Genomic DNA, 20,685 nt, shown 5'->3' on the forward strand with positions numbered 1-20,685 from the left:
CTATATATTCCCTTTATTTTCTTTCAAATAACTCTATTCAAAATGAGACGGTAGAGTTCGAGTTCTTGAAATCCTTTCCATAGACTTGGCACAAGAGTTGAAATAATAAAATCTTTTGTTGTTTGCCCTGCGAAGAAAATCCAATGGAAATGATTAGTGTCATAATAGTTATGGTTAAGATCTTACCGGTTTGCACAAATTAAATTATCATTACATTGCAACAAAGTAAAATAACGTACATTCTTAATATCAAAACCTGGAAGAGTTTAAATTGTTACATCGTGTTAAACGAGAGAACAATGGCTACAAAAATGCCTGTTAAATTCCTTTTATACTTGCAATTTTTATGATACAGCAATGCACCAGTTCAGTGTGGGCTCGATCATTGGAAAAGAAGGTGCTCCCTCGACACTAGTCACTAGGCATTGCATCATGCTGGCAACCTTGTTCGTGGTTAAATTATATTTTAATTTTTTTAATTGGCACTGATTATCTAACTATTTAGACCAATTAATCCTAAAATGATAAATCCCACTGAAATTATAAATAAATCAAATATTCATGAACAAATTTAATATTCAATTTGATAAAATTTTATTTATATTTATTTAATATACATAAAATCAAATAAACTTAAATAATTTATTAAAAAAATATATATATATTCAACTGGTTAATATCACAAACAACGTTTATAAATAATATTCATAAATTCATAAACAATATTCATAAATAATATTTATAAATCATATTCATCGATAAAATTTTTATCAACATACTAAATAAATTTTTAAAAAACTAAAATAAATAAATAAATTTATATTATCAAACTTAATAATCAACCAAACAAGTTTAAAATATAAATATTTCAAACAATCAAACTAACTTTAATTAAAAAAATAACATTTAAATCAACCTCAAACAAAAAATTAAATCAAGTTTGAAAAAAGAATTAAATCAAGCTTGAACCATCATTTCAAAAGCTTGATTACCTTATCAAATAAATTTGAAAACCATAAAGCTTAACTCAATTTGACTTGTTTACCATCCTAAGTTCGACCCTAAGAAAATTTCCCACCTACCACCTAAATAAATCGAAAAGCACTCACAACAAACAACCCAACAATCCAACATTCTTAAATCAATCATCCATTAAAAAAATTTATTTGATAATTCACCGTAGTTGAGACTCAATCCCCAATTTGACCTATATAATTACTGTATATGAGATATAGTATCACTAATTAAGTTTAGCTATAATAGAATCCATCAACACACCTTATATTCAAGTAGAACAAGAAAAATGCAAGTCCCCAATTCTGCTAAGCAAAAGAAAGTGTTTTTCATAAGGTCTAAATATCAGGGAAACATTTGACTTGATGCATTGCAAAGGTTTCATATCTCCACAAATGCAAAGCATGAAGAATCATAGACCAAGAACAGTTCCAAAGCTAAGAATATGATATTCTTAACTATCTAGACAAAATTGAAGGTACTATCAGGTTGATTTTCTGGGTTACCCAATACTGCAGCACATTTTCTCTAAACTTACTATTATCCTCGCCAATGCCCAGTTCTATTCTCTACCTGATAATGGTAAAAACATATCCAAGTTGGAGAAAATATGGAACTATTATCATTTGGCTACTAGCCAATCACTCGTCGTCATCTGAGTAATTGAACTTTACTGAGTGTGACTGCAGATCAATCTGTCCTCCTCTGTATGATCCACGTTTTTTCTTGGTTTTTTCATGCCTGAAGTTCCTGCAAAAAGAAGAAGAAAAAACCAGGTTGTAAACTAAAATTGTATGAATAATAACAAAAACACCAACCCTGCTGAGCTTGATGATCTATATAGGTAGCGTCAGGAATCATGTAACTTTAGCAAGAATTGCGAGTAAAACTGTAAGAATTCACAGGCAGTATGTTACCTTCCCTTAACTTGACCAAGAACTTCCTGGGCCTTTGCACCATATCCACTGTCAGCACCATCCTATAAAAACAGAATAGATGAGAATTTAAAGAAATGTGACAATAGTAATACTCCTTCAGAAACCAATATCTGGAGAGTGTATTGCCTTGGCCCAGTAAGAATTGTCCTTGAGTCTCTCGTCAACAAATTTAGCGTCATCCACCTTTACCCTCTGAAATGGAGTATTACTTTTTGGCTGCAATAACAATAGATACTCCATTTAATGTTTGAAAATATTTCACGATCGAAAATTCAGCTACAAGCATAAAGAACAGAAGATGTTTGACATTTAATGCAACTAAATAAATCAGTATATATTTAATCAAACAAACATAGCCCAGTTCAGCAGTGTGCAATTAAGGACATAAATTTGACAAGACTTACTGGTTCAAAGTGCAAAAGGTGCAACATTGAAACTATCAGTTCAGTGGTGTTCAAATTGCAAAAAAGACAATATCTCAGTTCAACAATGTACAAATTAGAACAAAATAAATGGTAAATAAATTCACAGGGAAAATTTCTGACAAATGCCAGAACAAGTTTCACATTGATGAACTTAAAGAGTTGAGAACTAAAAGAGATGTGCTCAAATATTAATAGAAAGACCACAATAAATATCAACTTCCTACAACATAGAAACCCATGTAAAAAGGTTGCCTTTTAGTGGTTTTTGATAGGTTATTGACCTATGGTTGTCAGCTCAGGTACATTTGAATAATTACTTGAACCTAGAATGATAGAAAAAGAACAACTTCAGGCTATTTCTATGTGATACAGTTATCATTTCAGAAGACAGATGAAAAAACCTAGTTTTGCACACAAAATCAGAATAAATGTCAACTCCAGATTTAAACAAATGAGTTAATGAAAGTAAAAGGTAAAAGTACTAAATGATGTGTCTACCTCCACTGAACGTCCTCCCTTTTTACCAAGGCTTCCATTCTCCAACTGCTGCCCTACCACTTCATTCTTTGAATTGTGAAAGCTACCATTTTCCATACTCTTGGCAGAGTGCTGAAGTTCCTCACCAGCATTCTCAGTAGTCTCCTTGTTTTTTTCAGTATTCCTCTTAGGAACTGAGGTATTAATATCCACAGTAGACCTGTCAGATTCCACAATTTTCCCTGTTTCTACTTTTTCCACTTTGACCTTGGAGTCAATTTTTGATTTCTTACTAACAATCTCACCATCATTCTTTTCAGAGTCCAACAATTTTCTTTTCTTAGAAACTTCCTTTGTAACTTCTGTATCCTCAGACACAACATTTTGATTTCCAAAATCAGATGTATTAATTTCAACGTCTTTCACTTTATCAGAAGATTTTTTTTCTCCTGCCTCACCAGATATCAGTTTGGACACATCAGAAGCCGATTTCTGCTTCTTTTTCTTAATTTTATGTGTAGAAACATTGTCATCCAAGGGATCCAAGATAGCAGGATCTGTACCTTTAACTTTTCTGGTTTTTCTCTTTTCAGTTTTCTCCTTTACATTTGACGCAACGGAATTGTCTTCACAGGCCACAAGTTTGTCTTTTTTAGCTTTACCTATCTCATTGTGATTTCCAGTGTCCCTTGGTAATTCATCACATACTTCCAGCGCCTCCTTATGCTTCTTTTTTTTCACTTTGTGCTGTTCATTTGATTCATGATGTTTTTCAAGAATATCATAATTTTTATCTGATAATTTTTCCAGTTCAGACTCTACTTTTTTTTCCCCATCGAGTTTCCCCTCAATGGCCAATTTCACATCACAGATTTTAGACACCTCCTTTCGTTTCTTCTTTTTCACTTTGTACTGTTCATTGGATTCATGAACATGTTTTTCAGAAATTTCAGCATTGTTAGCAGATAAACCTCTCAATTCAGACTCTACTTTTTTATCCCCATCAAGTTCTCCCTGAACACAATCAATGGCCAATTTCTCAACGGTATTACTACCTTCATCAAATCCTTTCTCAGTTTCAGACTTAAGTGTTTCAATTCCATTGCCATCAACTTGATGAGATTTCTTTCTTTTGTTCTTGTTTACAGAGGCATGATTTGCAGTCACGTCTTGTAAATTGCTTAGATTTTTAGAAACTGCATCATGCATCTACAATCAGACTAGCATTTGTTAACTGAAGAAAGTCCAATTTAAAGAAGTAGAGCCTACCTTGATCTCTCAGCCAATTAATGCTAGCTTCTGTATCACACTTACTGAAAATCACAAGTTTTCATTCAAAATGAGGGTCTATAAGCATGATTCATAAAAGTCAAAAATAGAAATGAAAAAAGGATCCTGACATGTCCAGCCACAGGACAAGTGCAAAATAACAGATTTTTTTAATGCATTCAGTTGGATTTATCTATAAATGGCATACACACATGTACATGCATATCACACATACATGAGGATATATACCTACATGCACGTTGCAATCACAAGTAATGGGAGATTATATCCTACCATTCCATTTCCTCATGCTATCATGCAAGTAATTATGATTTGGATGCTCAATGTCAAATAGTTTGGAAAATATATATAAAAGGAAACATGGGCATTTGGCAAATCCCTTTTTGAGCAAGCTCAAAATTGAGTAAAGAAAACTGCTAAATTAAAAAGTTGTGCATGTGACAATTAGGAACAGTCATGGAATGCTCAAATGGAGCAATGAGTTCTCATTAAACATCCTCAATTAGTTTCTTATCGTCAATTTTGTTTAATGGTGTTGTCTTCATCTTCTTTTGTTACACTTGAATTTTCTGTAACTCCTACAGTGTTCAGTTTTGAAGAGGGCTAACATTTGTTACACCTAGTTAATCCATTTCATACAGGTTAAATGGGTATTGCTTCATTTAGCAATGGAACACAATTAAATGAGTTTGATTGAATAACAGCTCATCTCATAATTAACCAATGAACATGCAATTCCAACATCAATCTGGCCAATTCAGCATGAGATGTGAAGTATATGATATGTTGTCCTTGCATTGACAAAAACTGAAAGGTATTGATACCCATCTTGAATCAAGTGTCTGCTTCCATTTCCACTACATCCTTCCCATCTTTACTGTGTAGCTTTGCCCTAGTTTGCCTAAATAAAAAATTCCTAAATAGTTATTTTTTGAACAAAAACAAGCATACACAGAAACTCTTTACACGGGCTTCTATCAAACCACAGGAAATTTAAATTTTGATTTGAATTATAATTGCATTTTGGTAGTATTCTATTTTGGGATCGGGTATCTTCTGATCTGGTAATGTGTTATTTTTCCATAGTTTAATGGGGTTAATTTATTTCCTAGACAATGGTATTTCTGTCCTAGTTTGGTTGGAATATTAATCTTTAGACGCTGTTGTCTCTATGTTGTATTCAGACTAGTTTGGATGGAATAATAGTCTTTACAAGTCATCATCTCTATGCTGTATTCAGTTTTTTATTAATAAGATTTCCTCTAATTCTCTGAGATTGTTGGTCTTGTGTTCCCATTATACTACATCAAGAAGTTTCTATTTTACAACTTTTCAAATTTACTTGTAACAATTTGGTAGAGTGATATACTGGTAGAAGACGATTCTAAGAGCTCGTCAAACTTGTGATCCACTTCTCATTCCTCTATCAGTTGAGAGTTGTGTTGAGCATATTAGGGAGATATATGTTGATATTAAGAGGAAAATTGCATTGAGTAATAAAGCTTATAAAATTCAAAGTTGATGCGCATTGTAAATTTAAATAGTATAATATAGGTGAGTGTGCTCATCCGCATCAATCTTGAACACTTTCCAAAAATCACCATAAAAAAGTTTCATATCCATTCTTCTGGCCCCTTTTGATGTGAGAAAAATTGTTGCTAATGTGTAAAGGATTCACCTATCATTTGATTTGAACATTAGTCCAATTTTCAATGTTGAGGATTTTTATCGTACCGAGAGACAGGTGAAGTTTCTTCCTTGTTTGTTGGTTTACCTCTACAGCACAATGGTTTGCCTCTACAACACAACCAACTTAGATCTAGCCCATAACTGGCACTCATGGCATTCAGACATTGATAGCCGCCATGAAAGTATCCAACAATAACTAGCTCATTGGAAAAACCAACTCCCAAGATTAATAAAGATGAACTTCTACACTTTGCTCGCAAGCAGCTTGAGGTGATGGAGCAACAACCACTAACCAATCTTCTATAGAGGTCTAATAGAGCCTGATTTGGAAAATCTCATCTCCACACTCAACAGCGAGGGGTTCTTAATAGGGAAAACGATATGATGCATAAAATAAATCAAATAGGAAGAAATTAAAATTTTGAATTTAAGTTTGAAATGTAATTGAATTTTGGCAATATTCTATTTAAAAATTGAATTTCTTTAAAATTGGTGGAAGAGGTTTTTTACTTTTGGTAGAGTTTCATAGTTTGGTTACAATAATCTTTAAAAGTCAATTTTTAATTGTTACAAATTCCTCTTTAATTTTATGTAAGATTTTCCACCTATGTAAGGTCGTGTTCCCATGATGCTACGTCAACTTCAGATCCATTTTGCATATTAAACTTAATGGATGTTTCTTTTTCGAGACAAATATCTTGAATGTTACAGGATATTCACAAGACATTATTACCCATATTGATGAATTTACACATTTTTCAAGTAGAAAATTCATGATATGTGATAAAAAGGGTTAAAGGTACTAGGCAATCAGATTGATATTTTTCTGCGAGAATAAATCTATAGTTTTATGTCTACGCAAGACCAACTTAATGGTGTGATGAACTTAATTAAATTTATGTTAATTCATAAGTTCCCTTATTGTTATAAAAAAAAACTAAAGTAATTAAACCCCTTGGATAAGGATTTAACTAAATATGATCCAACAAGAATTTGTAAATTATTTACCTCAGATTTTGAAAAGAAATTAGTAGTAGAACTAATTTTGGCTAAGCATAAATACAAGAGGTATATGTGCATACCTTGGATCTAATAACTTGCCAAATAGGTCTTCTAAGTTCACAGAAGATGATTCCCAACAACCCATCTACAAGAAGAAAGATTGAATGAGAATTTAAGAAACAATTGCGCTCACATAAACCTCATATGACTATATATCGAAGCAATGAAATTCTCAAATTAATTAACGTATGGATAAATTAGATATTCCCAACAAGCATCTACAAGAAGAAAAACAAGACATATCATGACTCATATATTGTAGAGCAGTGAGGATTTTAGAAAAAATTGCACACACACAGTCCTCATATGACAATTTACATATACCTATTGAACCCACCCAGTAAATTAGATAATTCGTACACCTTATTATTAACTACATCTTATGTTTCAAATAGAATGGTTTTTTTGGCCTTTGTCTTTGCATGCCTACGGATCATCTAATTAGAAAGGTAGCACCTACTTCTGATACGAATCTTGGAAGTATAAAATTGAAGCTGAGTGGAATTTGAATGCACAAAATTCAAAGCGAACTTAGACTCTCCATCCTACTTGTTCACTGATCTACGCATACAATACCATTACAATCGATTATACTTCGGCCTAGTCATTCGAAGACCAAAAATATGCAAAAGAAAACGACTTTAAAAAACCGTCAAAGAGCGTCATGCACAATAATTTGATCAAGGATTTACTCGACCCTTACATAAAGGAATTTCGATTACCTCGAGCTGGGCTTCGGACAGCAATACGGAGAGAGTCTTGGAGAATCCATTACTGTCGAGGAACGCGGCAATCGATCTAAGGAGAGCATCTCGACCCAGTCCTTCGCGCGGCATTCCACCAACATTGGCCCCATCTAGTTGGCCGGTTTCCGCGGAGCGTTTCTTCCTCTCCTTCTTCTCCTTCCGGCTCTCCTTTCCGTCCACTTTGACCATGACGGCGCCATTTTGTTGGAGCATGACTTGGCGAGGGACGAAGCGGATCGAGGAAGGCGCTTGCGGCGACGAGGCGAGCATGCAGGGGGAGTTTGTCTAGGGTTTATGAGAAAGATATAAAACGGCGATCGAACCATTTAATCTAATCGCACCCCAACATTCCCAAAATATCCTTCCGTATACTTTGTTTCTAACCATCCATTTTTTTATAATAAATTAAATATTCATCTAATTAATTTAATTTGGAAGGTCAGACGATCTCTTAATTAATCAAGCATATAAATAATTATACGACCAACCAACGATGATAAGAGATGAGATGACTCGGGCCGTTAATTGGCGGATCCATCTTTTTACAGAAGAGATAAACTTTATGCCAGCCCCCGGAGCATAAGTGAGTTGGTTACGACGTAGCAGACTTACAGAAGAGGGCAATATCCTTGGTTTCGCCAGGATTAATTGTGAGGTCAATAACCAATTGCAACACCCTGTTGCGTCGTAACTGTAATTTCTCAATTTACCTCCTCACAAATGATCGTGGGGCCGACTGTGTGAGACCCTCCTAGGTGTAACCAATTGCCAGCTTTTGTAGAATAGATAATCGATGCTGGATGATTGTGGGACCGTAAAGTGGCACTTTCCACCTTTTTGCAGAAGAGATGACTTTAACTGAGTGTCTGGATTGACCACTCGATCACTCTCAGAGATAGTCAATAAGACTATTGAGATTTATTAATTTTTTTTAAGAAGATGAAATGACTTCAATGACACTGAGATAATATCCCTTTCATCGTTATAAATTATAATTTTTTAATTTATCTCTGTCATCATTAATTGTATGAGACCGCTAAAATAGTAGATTCCATCTTTTACTAAAAAAAAATGAACTTGTTAAAATCTCATAAAATCTCAAAACATGATTGAATTACACTTGGTTAGTGCAGACAAACTTATTGAAATGGACCAACTGTAGCAAAAAAAAATAATTAATTAATTTTTTTTTTTCATTTAAAGAGACCTCATCATAATTTACTCCTTTCAATCGATATATTTTATAAAATAAAATGATTTAAAACAACATTTTGGTCCTTGAATTTTTTGTCACTCGACGTTCTTCAGTCTTCACTGTCTCCGTTTGTTTCCGGTCCTCGACTTTGTGAAGGCCGCAATGATTCTATAGATCCACCTATCCAACATTCCTGGAGAAGCATGGAAAGCAAGTTATTATTGTCACCATCTCAACCAACAGCAAGAGAATTAGATTGCCATGAAGGCCAATGTTGTACTTCAACGTGTATACAAGTTAAGGTTACTCAAAGCAAATGCACCACCCCGAAAAGCTAATTATAGGTTCTTCTCTCCATCGGAAGAAAATGAAACGTCCGTGGAAGAGAAGCAAATGAAACGCTTTCATAAAAATTCTCGTAGAATCGAGAATGAAGTTTTCAAGTATGTTTATCCCATACCAGACAGAATTTACCTGTCAAAGCAAATGTACCACCAAGTACTGCACAAAGACGAGCAATGAAATGCAGAAAACTGCGAGTCTCTTCCTTTATCGTCACGGTGATAGGTGAAAGATCATAAAAGAAGAAAACAGCTGCATCACAGGAAATGATATTAACTAATGAACTCTAAATCTTTGGAATCAATTGGTATGCCCACCTGGCCAAGTCTGTTGGTGCTCCTTCGTTCGAACATAATACTCAGTGACAGAAAACTGATTCGTAGGCATTACATTTTTCGAAAGATACCTATATTCAGTCGGAACAATCTGCATCAAAAGAAATGTTAGCTCTTGTTAGAAATGCTATGCAAAAGATGTAGAGATGCAGGAAAAAAGATTAACTTTAACTCGCGACAAAAATCGCCATTCACCTTGACAAAATACTTGACAGTGCCGCTTGTATCATGTAGGATCCTAGTAGTTCCATCAAGTGGATTGTGTATCCCTGGGTACTTTGGACCAAATGAGAACTCATGAATGACATGACTGACATTCACATTGTTGCCTCGACTAAAAATCTTTACAGAAGAAACAATTAGGTGGAATTTGTACATAGGATTAGTGCGGTATTCACGGTTAGGGGGGAAAAATCACCTGTCGAGCAGCATTAGTGGTTAATCCATGAACTGAAATATGGAAGTTACCAGCGACCCTTTGGACATCTAAAAACCCAAACACCTGTGTTAATACAGAAGCAATATGTTAGAAACTGTAAACAAACGATGATGGTGGAATCAAAAAAGGTATCAGATTGATACTCGGCATCCTTCACTCCTTTCCATTGCATTCATAACTTTTTTAATCATCGCTTCATCTTCTGGATTCAAACCGTGTTCATCTTTCCTTTCAGAGGAACCTTCATTATGGTCGTTGTTCTCACCTAATCAAAACAATGTTTTCCAGTGAATATCAGTTTTATAAACAGCAAGTAGAAAAAAATAGTCATGTGCACAACTGCTGTAAACAAGCATGTGAATTACACAAAAATAATTAAAAAAAAGTTATCTGGAACCTTTTTAGCCATTTAGGTTTAATGATGGATATCTTAGTGATCAAAGAAAAAACTGTTGCTGCGTTAATCCTTTGTTCAAATAAGCATAATGCTAGAATTCTTAAAATTTTTCAAAAGGAAACATTAATGCTATTCCCTCAAAACAGTAGAAGCAACCTGTCCTGCAACAAATTGAAACTAACAATGAAATTTCTACCAGTTGAATCATAAGAATGTTTAATTAAACCAAAGTTATTTATTAGTAGCAACTATATGGCATGCGCAACATAAGCAATGAATCTCACATTAGGATAAATTTGTTCTCATTTCTGGCTTTAGCTGGAGTAAAATATGCCAACACATTTGCAGTTAACAGTCTTCAAATATTCACTTGTATTGTTGCAGCATGCATAAATAAATGTAACGCTATGCTTTTATTGGTAAAAGTGATATGAGTACTTACCATGCTTGTGATCTGAGTGTTCTTTTTCGACAAGATCATTCAAGTACTCGGTCCCAGTAATTAGACCCTCACGATTCACTTGAAGCTTCAATTAAAGGATAAGATCCTTAGAATTGCAATGAAAAGCCAACTTTAATAATATTTCCAGATATATTCCAAAATCAGTAAAGAAATATAAGAAATTGATAAAATCCACTATTTATCTTCTATAACATGTAAATCCTAGATGATCAGCTTTATGTTAATTATCTAACGATGAAAAGCTTTGCAGATAACTTAGCTATCTAGCATTCATTACAATAACAATATATAACACTACGCTCTAAAATAACTTAATCTTGTGCCTCATCAACTATACACAAGAACCTATGGAAAGAAGGGACTAATTTAAGAAGAAAAAAAGAATTTAATAAGCCAAACTCCTTACAACTGAAAATTTAAATTAGAACACACTATTCTTCAATATCAACACAACAATATTACAAAACCATAATTCCATAGTAAATGCAAGCCAGAAAGGCAGTCAAACAAAGAATTGTCTATAGCATCCAATGACAGAAAGATTTCTTTTCCAAGTAGGGCACTAAATAAATATAACAAAAAATATCAAGACGATATATATATATATATCTTACCAATATGTTGAGTCATAATATTTATTTTAATTTCTAACCCAGGTAAGTTAAAAGTAGAAACCAAGTTTGCAGAATCTTGTTTCACTCATGGAGGTTTCTAGTTGTTGTAGCAACATGCAAATATGCAATTATAATGAATCTTAGTCTGTACTTCCATGTATGTGTGACAATCAAATTAACTGTTCAAATTTTTATTAATAAATATAAGAAAAAAATTCAAACGATCTGACCCGGTATTAGAGAGGAATGACACAGGGTGGAGAGACAGTCATGTTGCCACCAAGAAGTAGTGTGGTTGTCTCCACACTCACTAGTGCCCAAAATGGAGAGTAGGAGATGAGGTGGGCAGTGGACGATACACTCAAATTTTCTTAAAAGATTTAGTAGGCATGTGCCCTACTGTCCATTATAGTCTAATCCATATAAGCATATGATTTCATTGGTGATACCCTAATTCAGAATGCCCATTAGGCAATAGCTAGTTTAGATTAAGCTAAAAATTGAACTACTTATTCTGACTACTAATTCAACTTCAATTTTTAATGAAGAATGAGTTTTGCAATCTTATGTTTAGCTTGAGCTCAGAAAACAACACTTTTAAAGATTGTTCAAGAAAGGTGCAGATAATTAAGAAAGAAAAAGCTTATGGCTCGATCCAAGTTCTAGAGGTGAGAGCACAAAAAGAGACATTTAACAAAAACCAAGCAATCTCAGAGAGCATATGAAAGAATGCATGTGAAAGAAAAATGATCTTACCTTCCAAATGTTCGCATGCACGTCAACCTCATGCTTGCCAGACATGTCAACTGCATCCACACTTAAGACTGCCATGATTGAGAAAGCTTCTTAAAATAACAAGTCTTCTCAAGACATTTAGAGGGTTTCAAAAGCAAAACTCACCATCACAAGGTAATGAAGGGAATGTCATATTTATATGAATTGGAAGAGTTTCTCCTCTCTTTACATCAACAGACATCTGCAAAATATCATGTTTTAGATGGAAAACTTTGGATTAAGTTACACATTGAATCTAGTATGTCATTGCAGGACAGTAGCTGAATGTTTTCATAATGGAGTAATTGAGAGAAAGCATATAGGCTATAGCTTAGTTTTTATTTAGAAAAGAAGATAGAATGGCAAAAAATGATTCGTGCCTCTATATAATATTAATATTAAAGGTGGCCAAGTTGCACTACATTGAACAACAACTAAAAAACTAACAAAAACTAACCCAAACACAATATAATCTAGCTAACTATAGGATATAACTTGAGATGGGTAAAAAGTTCCTTTCAAAATCCAAAACAAGAACAACAACGCTTACATAGAGAGACAACATATCAAACATCATTTGCCAAGAGCCTCCTCTTTGCTTCCATTTAAACACATCATACATAGCAAGCCATTGGTTGACAGTTTAAAAACTCACTCCAATCCAGACTAATTCTATCACTACTGAAAACAATCTTCACACGACATCACTATTATTTGATATCATGGAGCTTCTGTCCAGCTAGTGCACTGGTGCCTGTATCCTACACCATAGGCTGCTGAGACCCGCATCAATGTGTCCCCAACAACTGCCCCAACCTTTGTTTTCGCCCACAATCAGCCTTAACTTTGAATTCACTGAAGATCCTATCACCTATCTCCTATCTTTTGTGTCAATATCAAACCAAGCTCCTCACAACCATTGACCCCTAATTGCTATGAGACCTTTGCTTGCCCAGTCTTGAACCCTCACCAGCATCCATCTACTTGCTAAATTTCTCTATCAACAACCACTAGAAATCTCCTCCTCAGACCCATCACCACTGTCATCTATTGACCCATTTCTTATTTGTCTTCGGTTGATATCACCTTCCACAATCTATCAACACAACACATCTCACCTCTGCATGGGTTCTCCTCCATCCCACAACGCTCATCACTCTCACTGCCTTAGATTAAGGTCAAACTTCTCACCTCTGCACAGGATCTCGTCTCTCTAGTTGCCTTTAAGGAACACAAAATTCCAAACCTCTGCACAGAATTCTCCTCCGCGCCATAGAGCTCATCTCCCTCATTGCCATAGAGGAGGAAGAGGCCAAGCTTAGAGCTTGAAGCTGCCATCAAAAAGACCGTCCTCATACTAGTCAACTCATCATCCATTGCAACCACCAGAAGCCTCAACGCCAACAAAGATCTCACCCCCTGGTTGCTTGGGAGTGGGATCTAACATCATTAGGGACCCAGCCCCTTTGTTGTTACATGCAATTCAACATGATATCAGTGTCCGCGTTGTCACCAACCAGGAAAAGCTGATCAGGTCCACCTGCCCGCAACCCCTCCACCAACCGCACCCTCACTCGCCGGGTATGCCAAGAGGGAGAGGGGGTGAGAGATCATTCAATAGATCTGCCAGAGAGCAGAGAGCCGCTGCAATCATCGCTGCTGAGAAATCACTGCCACTGCTAGAGAGCCACTATTAATAGCTGGGCTGTTAGTTGTTTCAACAGCAGATACTGGAAGTGATATTAGGCAAAAGGTGCAATATAGTTAGTTAATCAGTGTTGAAGTTTTAACTGACGTTTATTGGGTCTAATAATCTTGCTAAGCCAGCAAAAGGCACACACCTGCAACCTTGCTAATTATTTATCCAAATTAACTGCTTTCAGCCATAGAACTCTAACTGAATCAAGGACAAAAATATCTCTAGAGAACTAAGAAATTTGTCATTGTACACCATCCAAATACCATAGGTTGCATCTGCACCTTGAATAATTAAATATCTAATATGCTTCTGCAAAATCTTAGGTAGGATATGCCTCCATTAGAATTTTTGGGGCTTGCAAGGGCCCATTTGGAAGGACTCCAAGTTTTACTAAAGAATTCAATGTGTTGTATATATTTAAAAGGGACCATATTGAAGGACACATCTAACACAATATGGAAATTTACATAAGTCCTCCAAATAAATACATACTTTAAAAAAATAGGTAAAATCTAAGAGAGAAAGAAGATGATTTTTTGTAAAAAATAAAAATAAAAATAAAGCTTGTATTGAAAATTCCAGTTAAACGGTAGATAAAACTAGATTTCATAAGTAAAATCAAGTTCTTGGTATTGCAAGATGGTTGATGATAGCAAGTAAGAGGTCTGCATTAGTCCTAAGTAGTTTTCCATCCTGTCACCTATATATTATTACTGATCGTAGCCAGGATAGACCACCCATATAAGGAACAATTTTTCAAGTGATAAGATAGCAGAATAGCAAAGACTAGTCCTTGAAGATAGCCAAGTAGCTTTGACAAGTGAAGACATGTGTAACACAAGTAACGTGATGAACATACAAAGGATATTTTTGAACTTTTAAATTAAAATTTGCAAACCAACACTATAGTACTAAATGTGAACGATAAAACCTGTTTACATACCTCATGTACAGTATAAGTAGTAAGATAATACTTAAGCTCATGGGTAAACAAGGTTGCAATTGCAATGAGGCCAATGATAGAAACTGCAAAAGAAAAGACAAGAGAACCCATAAAGAAGATGAGGGTGTGATATGAAACTAGTCTATGGAAGCAAGCATCTAAATCAGGTAATAGAGACGCAGAACCTATGATAATTTCAATTGTACAACCTCAAAAATTAGCAATACACAAAGAAAGCATACCAACAGCTCCAGATCTTGTTTTTTCTAGAAGGTGCTCTTCAGCACGAGGAAATGCACTCAACGATTGGAGCTTCAAACCCATCTTTCAGGCCTCTATACACAGAACTGGAATTATTAAGTCTTCAACGTAATACATGTCTAAACATAATTTAAACTCTCCTCATATTTTTCAACAAAACACCAAATAACTAACAGCAAATTGCACAAACCTACGACTGATTTGCTAAATCCTCTTAGTGTAACAAAAAAAAATCCATACTGATTAAAGCGCGTATGAAGTTGCAAGAGTTAATACGGACAAAAAGCACAAAAGAAGTCTTTTTCTAAAGATTTCCCTCAATCTATTAAGCTTTTACATCAAATTAGAAACAAGAAGAAAAGGTTACGGATTGAGACCAATACAACACGGCGACAAGCAAAAGACAGCGATCAATTTCTTGACGAGAAGAATAAATCAACAATAACAGAGTAAATCATGAATCCATTTAACTACAGAATCGCGTACATCACCGCGAAAGGTTACGAGCCTACGAGGAGGCCCGCCGGCGACGACGTCGAACCGAGAGGGATTTGAAAGATCGGAGAGAGAATATATGCATAAAAATAGAAATGCGTATATTTCTACGGCGTACGGGCCAATTTTGGCAAGTTCGTCGTTCACCAACGCAAACTAGCTACCCAGCCACGTACCTTCAAAGCCAAAACGGTGCCACGGGTGGGTCCCAAGGTTAACCGCGGTCAAATTGCAAAAAAACCAACACAGAAAGAAAAACAAGTAACAATTAAATCCTTTTTTTAAACTTCTAATTGCTATCTTAAATTGATCGTTGACTATTGGTCAACAGAAAATCTAGCTTGATTGTCGTGTGTTGTAATATTGACAAGAATGACGTTCCTTTTTTGATTTGTCAAAAAAAAAAAAAAACTTGCATTCCTAAATTGTTTATTTTAAAATTAATATTACTATATATATGTTTATTTAAAATCAATTAGAATGTAAATACATTCCCTGGTGTTTTCTCTTACTTAAAATGAATTTTAAATAATAATAATAATACACTAATAATTTTTATTTATATAAAAACTTAAATATAATTCAAATATAATTATAGCTTTATAAATTGTTAGTAATATAAATAATTAAATATCTATACATCTATAAATATACTGCGGCATAAACAGATTAATACATTTTTATAATTAAATTTGAACAATAATATTCATGCAAGTCTGTGAGTGGTACAACGAGGTTTGGTATGAAAATGCAGGAGACAGGCAGGAACAGGAAGCTGATTAAACCCACAAGAAATCATGATCTGCTCTGCTTTAATCAAGCGTGTTAGCAATCCTTAACTTGTTTACTCGTGCTAAACAAGTTTACTTCAACCAAGCAACTTCGCCTAGCTATTTAACGTCGTCACTTCTCTTCTCAATTCCATCAACCAGAATCCCTTCCTCTCTAACAATGGCGGATGAGAACGGAAAGGGAACAGAGAGGGAGAGCACACTGGGCCGTCTGCCCAAATCGAAAATGGCAGCTCAGTTACTAGTCTCGCTGAGATTGGCAGCTGTCGTGGCCACCTCCACGGCTGCAGGGCTCATGGCATTCAACAAGGAGACGAGAACACTGACAGTGGCCGTGGTGGGCACCAAACCCATCCTCCAGTCCTTCACAGCGGCATTTCAGCAAACACCTGCCTTTGTGTGAGCGTTCGATCTTCTCTCTAGCATCCAGATTTGAGATCGATCCATTACAGTACTGTTTCACTTTGACATTTGGCTCTGACTGTCTCAGATACTTTGTGATTGCTAATGCGATAGCGAGCTTGTATAACCTACTGGCGATGCTGCTCAGGCCATACTTAAAGAACAGAGGACGTGATGTACTGGTGCATCTTTCAGACATGGTAAATATATATGTGGCCTGAAAAGATTCTGTCGTCGTTGTGTACTGCGCGTGGAGAGAGCTCTTTTGATTTGCTTAATTGTGATGTTTGAGTAGGTGGTGTTTCCTTTGGTGGCGAGTGGAGGAGCAGCTGCAGCCTCCATGGCGGAGTTGGGGAAGAACGGGAACAAGTACGCGCGGTGGAATCCAATCTGCGACGGATTTGAGGCCTTTTGTCTTCGTGGAGGGGCGGCTCTTGTTGCTGCCTTCATCGGAGCTGTGGTGCTCTTGATCATGAATGCTTTCACTGCCATTAGTTTGATGTGTAAGAGTGTGGCAACCAACAATTAGTCCCTCGTCGAAGAATTATGTGCCTGTGTTTGGTGTTGTGTGTAAGCGTCTCGTGGGGTTGATGGCTACAGTCCTTTTATTCAACATTGATTTAGCCAAGAGAATTTATTGCAAAAGAGGCGAGAATTTATTGCAAGAGAATTTATTGTTTGGCTAGCTAAAAGAGGCGTATGAACTCGAGCACCCTTGCCACCATCTCCTCGAATCCTGTCTCCGGCGAGGTGGTGTCGACGACGAGCCTCGGCACCCGGCCGACGTCGTAGTCCGTACACCCCTGGTAGCCCTCCAACAGCTCCTGCAGCTGCTCCCACGTTGCCGGCTTATGCCACCCCTCCCCACCGCCTCCCGCCGCCTCGGTGGCGGCGGCGCCCCTCTCCTCTATCCGGCGGCGCCACTCGTCGGCGTCCGAAGGACGACACTCGATCACGACGAGCCCAGCGGCGCCGGCGGAGGAGTCGCCTCCGTGGGCCAGGTCGATGAGGTGGTCGAGATGGGCCTGGCGGGAGAGCGGTGAGTCGATGACGACGGAGAGACCGAGGCGGAGCTGGGTGGCGGCCATTTGCCAGAGGACGGAGTAGGAGAGATCGTTTAGCAGGGAAGCGGCGGCGGAGGAGGAGGAGGTGGCGGCGGCTAGGACGTGTTGCAGGGAAAGGGTGCAGTCGCGGACGTCGTCCTTGTCGAGGAGGGGGCAAGAGAGGGCGGTGGCGAGGGCAACGGCGAGGGTGGATTTTCCGGTGCCTGGGTGGCCCTTCATCGCCACGATTAGCGGCCAAGATTGCTTCTCCATTATACTGTCGATGCTCTTCGCTTTGCTTACGGTGGTGATGAGGATAAGAAACCACCGACAACTATATAAATAAAGGGATAAACAATAATATTAAGAAAATATTTGTGGCTTACGACATTTTGATTTGCGTATAATTACAGCAAGCAAAGAATGATGCTCTGCCTCTGCTGTTTTCCTCTTTTTTTATATTATTATTTTGGAAGTATGTATTGTATTAGACATTGTCATGGTCGCGAGGAGTGAATCGAGGTTAGTTAAGTTCAGGAGTAGTTTATCGATTTCGACTCAATGTGATTCATAGAGCTCGAACTGACTCGAATCCTCTGACATATTGATCCCCTAGTCGAGTCATAGGGGCTGAGTCGGATGAGTCGGGTCAGGGGTCTAATGGAAGCTCTTCACAGAACGAGTCCGAATCCTCCGAGTGGAAGACTTCTACCTACTCTCAAATCAACCGAGTCAGCCCTGCCGCCCGATCTGAATCCCTGACGTAGATTCTCCCGAGCTGAGTTGATGCCCTTCGATTGTCCTTGCCATGTTCTTTAAAAAACCACTTCCTCCATCATACATTCCTGAAGGTCCCCTTAACATATCTGCAATCAATCATGGTAATATCCTGATAGATGTACGTGATATGACACCTTAGATACAAGTTAACGATGTAACACATATTCTGAATATCCCACGCCCTCTGACAAATCCATAATAATGATGGGACATTCGCCATACTTACGAGGTGACGTGACTTCCCAGACTCGTATATAAGGTTGGTTTCATAAAGGAGGAAGGTATGCATTCTCACCGTCTCTACTTTCTCTGTACTTTCTACTTGTCATCTTCCTCTCTCACGAATTGACATAAAACATCAGAGTGGTCGTGCCAAGACAACCCCTGACCTTCCTTCTTACGATTCTTGTGAGTGCAAGTTTCATCATTTTCACGGCTTCTACTCCTCAAGACTTCGTTTGAGTTAGGTGTTGAGAAGAGTCAGACACATCCAGGAGCAGATCTCAACAGGAACCGACATAATTGAATAATATAATTTAATTAACTTTTTGAAAATATAATTGTAATGTTTATATTTCATAAAACATATTTTATTAAATTTTAAAATATAATTAATAGTGAAATAACACGAGTGTTGCTCTCGACATCTGTTTAATTACCTAACTTTGACTTTTTGATTGCTTAATTAAACTCATAAAATAATTGATATCTTAACCGTCTGAACGTACCGTGGTCAAGATTTTCCACCTGGTAGATACGATGTCACCGTCCGCTGACTGGACCGACAAACATCAGTGGAAATTAAAACCATCACATGTTTAATTTGGAATAGTTAGCGCAATAACATTAGGCCAGTAAATATATTAATACGATGTCGGCGGGAACTCATTTGTGTTCATTTAATATAAAAAAAAAACATAAAACAAATAAATTTACTTTTTTAGGAATAATTTACGCCTCGAGATAATGTTATAAGAAAGAGTTAGATTTATCGTTTTCCCGTTCCTTCTGCCATCAGCACCATAACCACTTTTTTTAGTGGTTGATTTATGTCTAATCAATCGATTAATTATATATAATTGCCGAGTTTTATGTAACTTTAGTCGCTGAGATTTCACTTATTTAATTTTTGATTTGATTAATAAGCAGAGGTAACCAAATCTCGTAATCACACCAAATTAAGCGAGTCCATTAATTAATAATTAATTTCACGTCATTAGCGACGCCAAGGCTTGTTCGCAAACCAAACCGGCGAACCCACCGGGCGCCGCCATCACCACGTGGCGGAGGAGGATGAGCTGGTGAAGTTCGGAGAGCCTCTGGCCGAGGGCGGCGGACTCCGCCCGGAGCCGGTGGTTCTCGCGGCGGAATAGAAAGCAACGGTGGGACATGGACGCGGCCCGGTTCTCAAGGTCTCGGTTCAGCGCCCTGAGCCGGTCCGACTCGGTCTGGAGCTCCTCGAAGTGGCGGCGCTTGCGCACGCGGCAGCGGCGGGCGGACTCGCGGTTGGAGATCTTGCGACGGAGGCTGCGCTGCTTGTCCGTGGACTGCGGCTCGCAAGAGCCGGAGGGAGAGCGGACCGGGCCCGGCGAGTCGAACCAGGCGGGGTCGAGGACCAGCATGGCGAGCAATTAGAGGGAGGAGAAGGCGAGGGGAGGGAGAAAAGGGAAGGAAGGAGGAGGAGGGGCGTCCTTTTTAAAGAAGCCGGGGAGGACCGGGTCCCACTTTGATTATACACGTGTAGCTGAATTGTTGGATCTGTAGATTGTGCGCGGCGGGCGGGCCGATCTGGGGCGCACGTAATGCACTGGTAATCCATCTTTGTGCGGGAATCGATCCCGCACGTTGACTGGAGAAACGAACGGTGGATGGAGCAAGACGCGTGGAGAAAGCGGTGGGGGCAGGAATATAATCAGGACCCAGTAACGGATTGGAGCTGCAGTGGCGAGGTCCAGATGAAGTGTTGGCTTAACGACGAAGGAAACGGCGGTGGTTGAGCCACTAGATTCTGCGCGGACGTTAATGACCACGTGGACGGCTGCTGCGGCAAACTGCATTTGACCGTTACTAT

The 20,685-nt window shown here is 37.6% G+C and overlaps 5 protein-coding genes across 6 annotated transcripts; 1 reads left to right on the top strand and 4 right to left on the bottom strand.

Annotated features, from left to right (window-relative positions):
• Positions 1-1,324: 1,324 nt before the first annotated feature.
• LOC141839882 (uncharacterized) lies at positions 1,325-7,911 on the bottom strand. Its single transcript, XM_074727732.1, has 7 exons — positions 7,618-7,911; positions 6,916-6,980; positions 4,124-4,167; positions 2,876-4,050; positions 2,079-2,168; positions 1,932-1,993; positions 1,325-1,764 (listed from the first exon to the last, which is right to left on the bottom strand). Exons 1-7 carry the CDS (start codon positions 7,909-7,911, stop codon positions 1,656-1,658), a joined length of 1,839 nt encoding a protein of 612 aa, XP_074583833.1. The 3' UTR covers positions 1,325-1,655.
• A 944-nt stretch (positions 7,912-8,855) lies between these two features.
• Positions 8,856-15,661, bottom strand: LOC141840837 (uncharacterized). Of its 2 annotated transcripts, none has more exons than XM_074728914.1 (12): positions 15,590-15,661; positions 15,085-15,177; positions 14,843-14,925; positions 12,327-12,402; positions 12,183-12,250; positions 10,792-10,876; positions 10,096-10,217; positions 9,932-10,015; positions 9,709-9,855; positions 9,496-9,604; positions 9,311-9,430; positions 8,856-9,029 (listed from the first exon to the last, which is right to left on the bottom strand). In XM_074728914.1, exons 2-12 carry the CDS (start codon positions 15,164-15,166, stop codon positions 8,953-8,955), a joined length of 1,053 nt encoding a protein of 350 aa, XP_074585015.1. In that variant the 5' UTR covers positions 15,167-15,177; positions 15,590-15,661; the 3' UTR covers positions 8,856-8,952. The 2 variants fall into 2 exon arrangements, with proteins under 2 accessions (XP_074585015.1, XP_074585016.1); XM_074728915.1 differs by having other exon boundaries at positions 15,595-15,642.
• An 873-nt stretch (positions 15,662-16,534) lies between these two features.
• On the top strand, positions 16,535-17,461 carry LOC141841136 (CASP-like protein 1B1). The gene is made up of 3 exons (XM_074729262.1): positions 16,535-16,788; positions 16,880-16,991; positions 17,087-17,461. Exons 1-3 carry the CDS (start codon positions 16,550-16,552, stop codon positions 17,318-17,320), a joined length of 585 nt encoding a protein of 194 aa, XP_074585363.1. The 5' UTR covers positions 16,535-16,549; the 3' UTR covers positions 17,321-17,461.
• LOC141841135 (uncharacterized) lies at positions 17,456-18,127 on the bottom strand. Its single transcript, XM_074729261.1, has one exon. It carries the CDS (start codon positions 18,105-18,107, stop codon positions 17,478-17,480), a length of 630 nt encoding a protein of 209 aa, XP_074585362.1. The 5' UTR covers positions 18,108-18,127; the 3' UTR covers positions 17,456-17,477.
• A 1,574-nt stretch (positions 18,128-19,701) lies between these two features.
• LOC141837613 (basic leucine zipper 4-like) lies at positions 19,702-20,252 on the bottom strand. The gene has a single exon (XM_074724991.1). The coding sequence runs from the start codon at positions 20,234-20,236 to the stop codon at positions 19,823-19,825; it is 414 nt and encodes a 137-aa protein (XP_074581092.1). The 5' UTR covers positions 20,237-20,252; the 3' UTR covers positions 19,702-19,822.
• Between the last annotated feature and the right edge of the window lie 433 nt (positions 20,253-20,685).

This window comes from Curcuma longa, chromosome 11 (assembly GCF_044706935.1).
Source record: "Curcuma longa cultivar G26 ecotype Majalengka, Jawa Barat chromosome 11, ITB_CL_G26_1.1, whole genome shotgun sequence".
In the NCBI taxonomy this organism is placed as follows: domain Eukaryota; kingdom Viridiplantae; phylum Streptophyta; class Magnoliopsida; order Zingiberales; family Zingiberaceae; genus Curcuma; species Curcuma longa.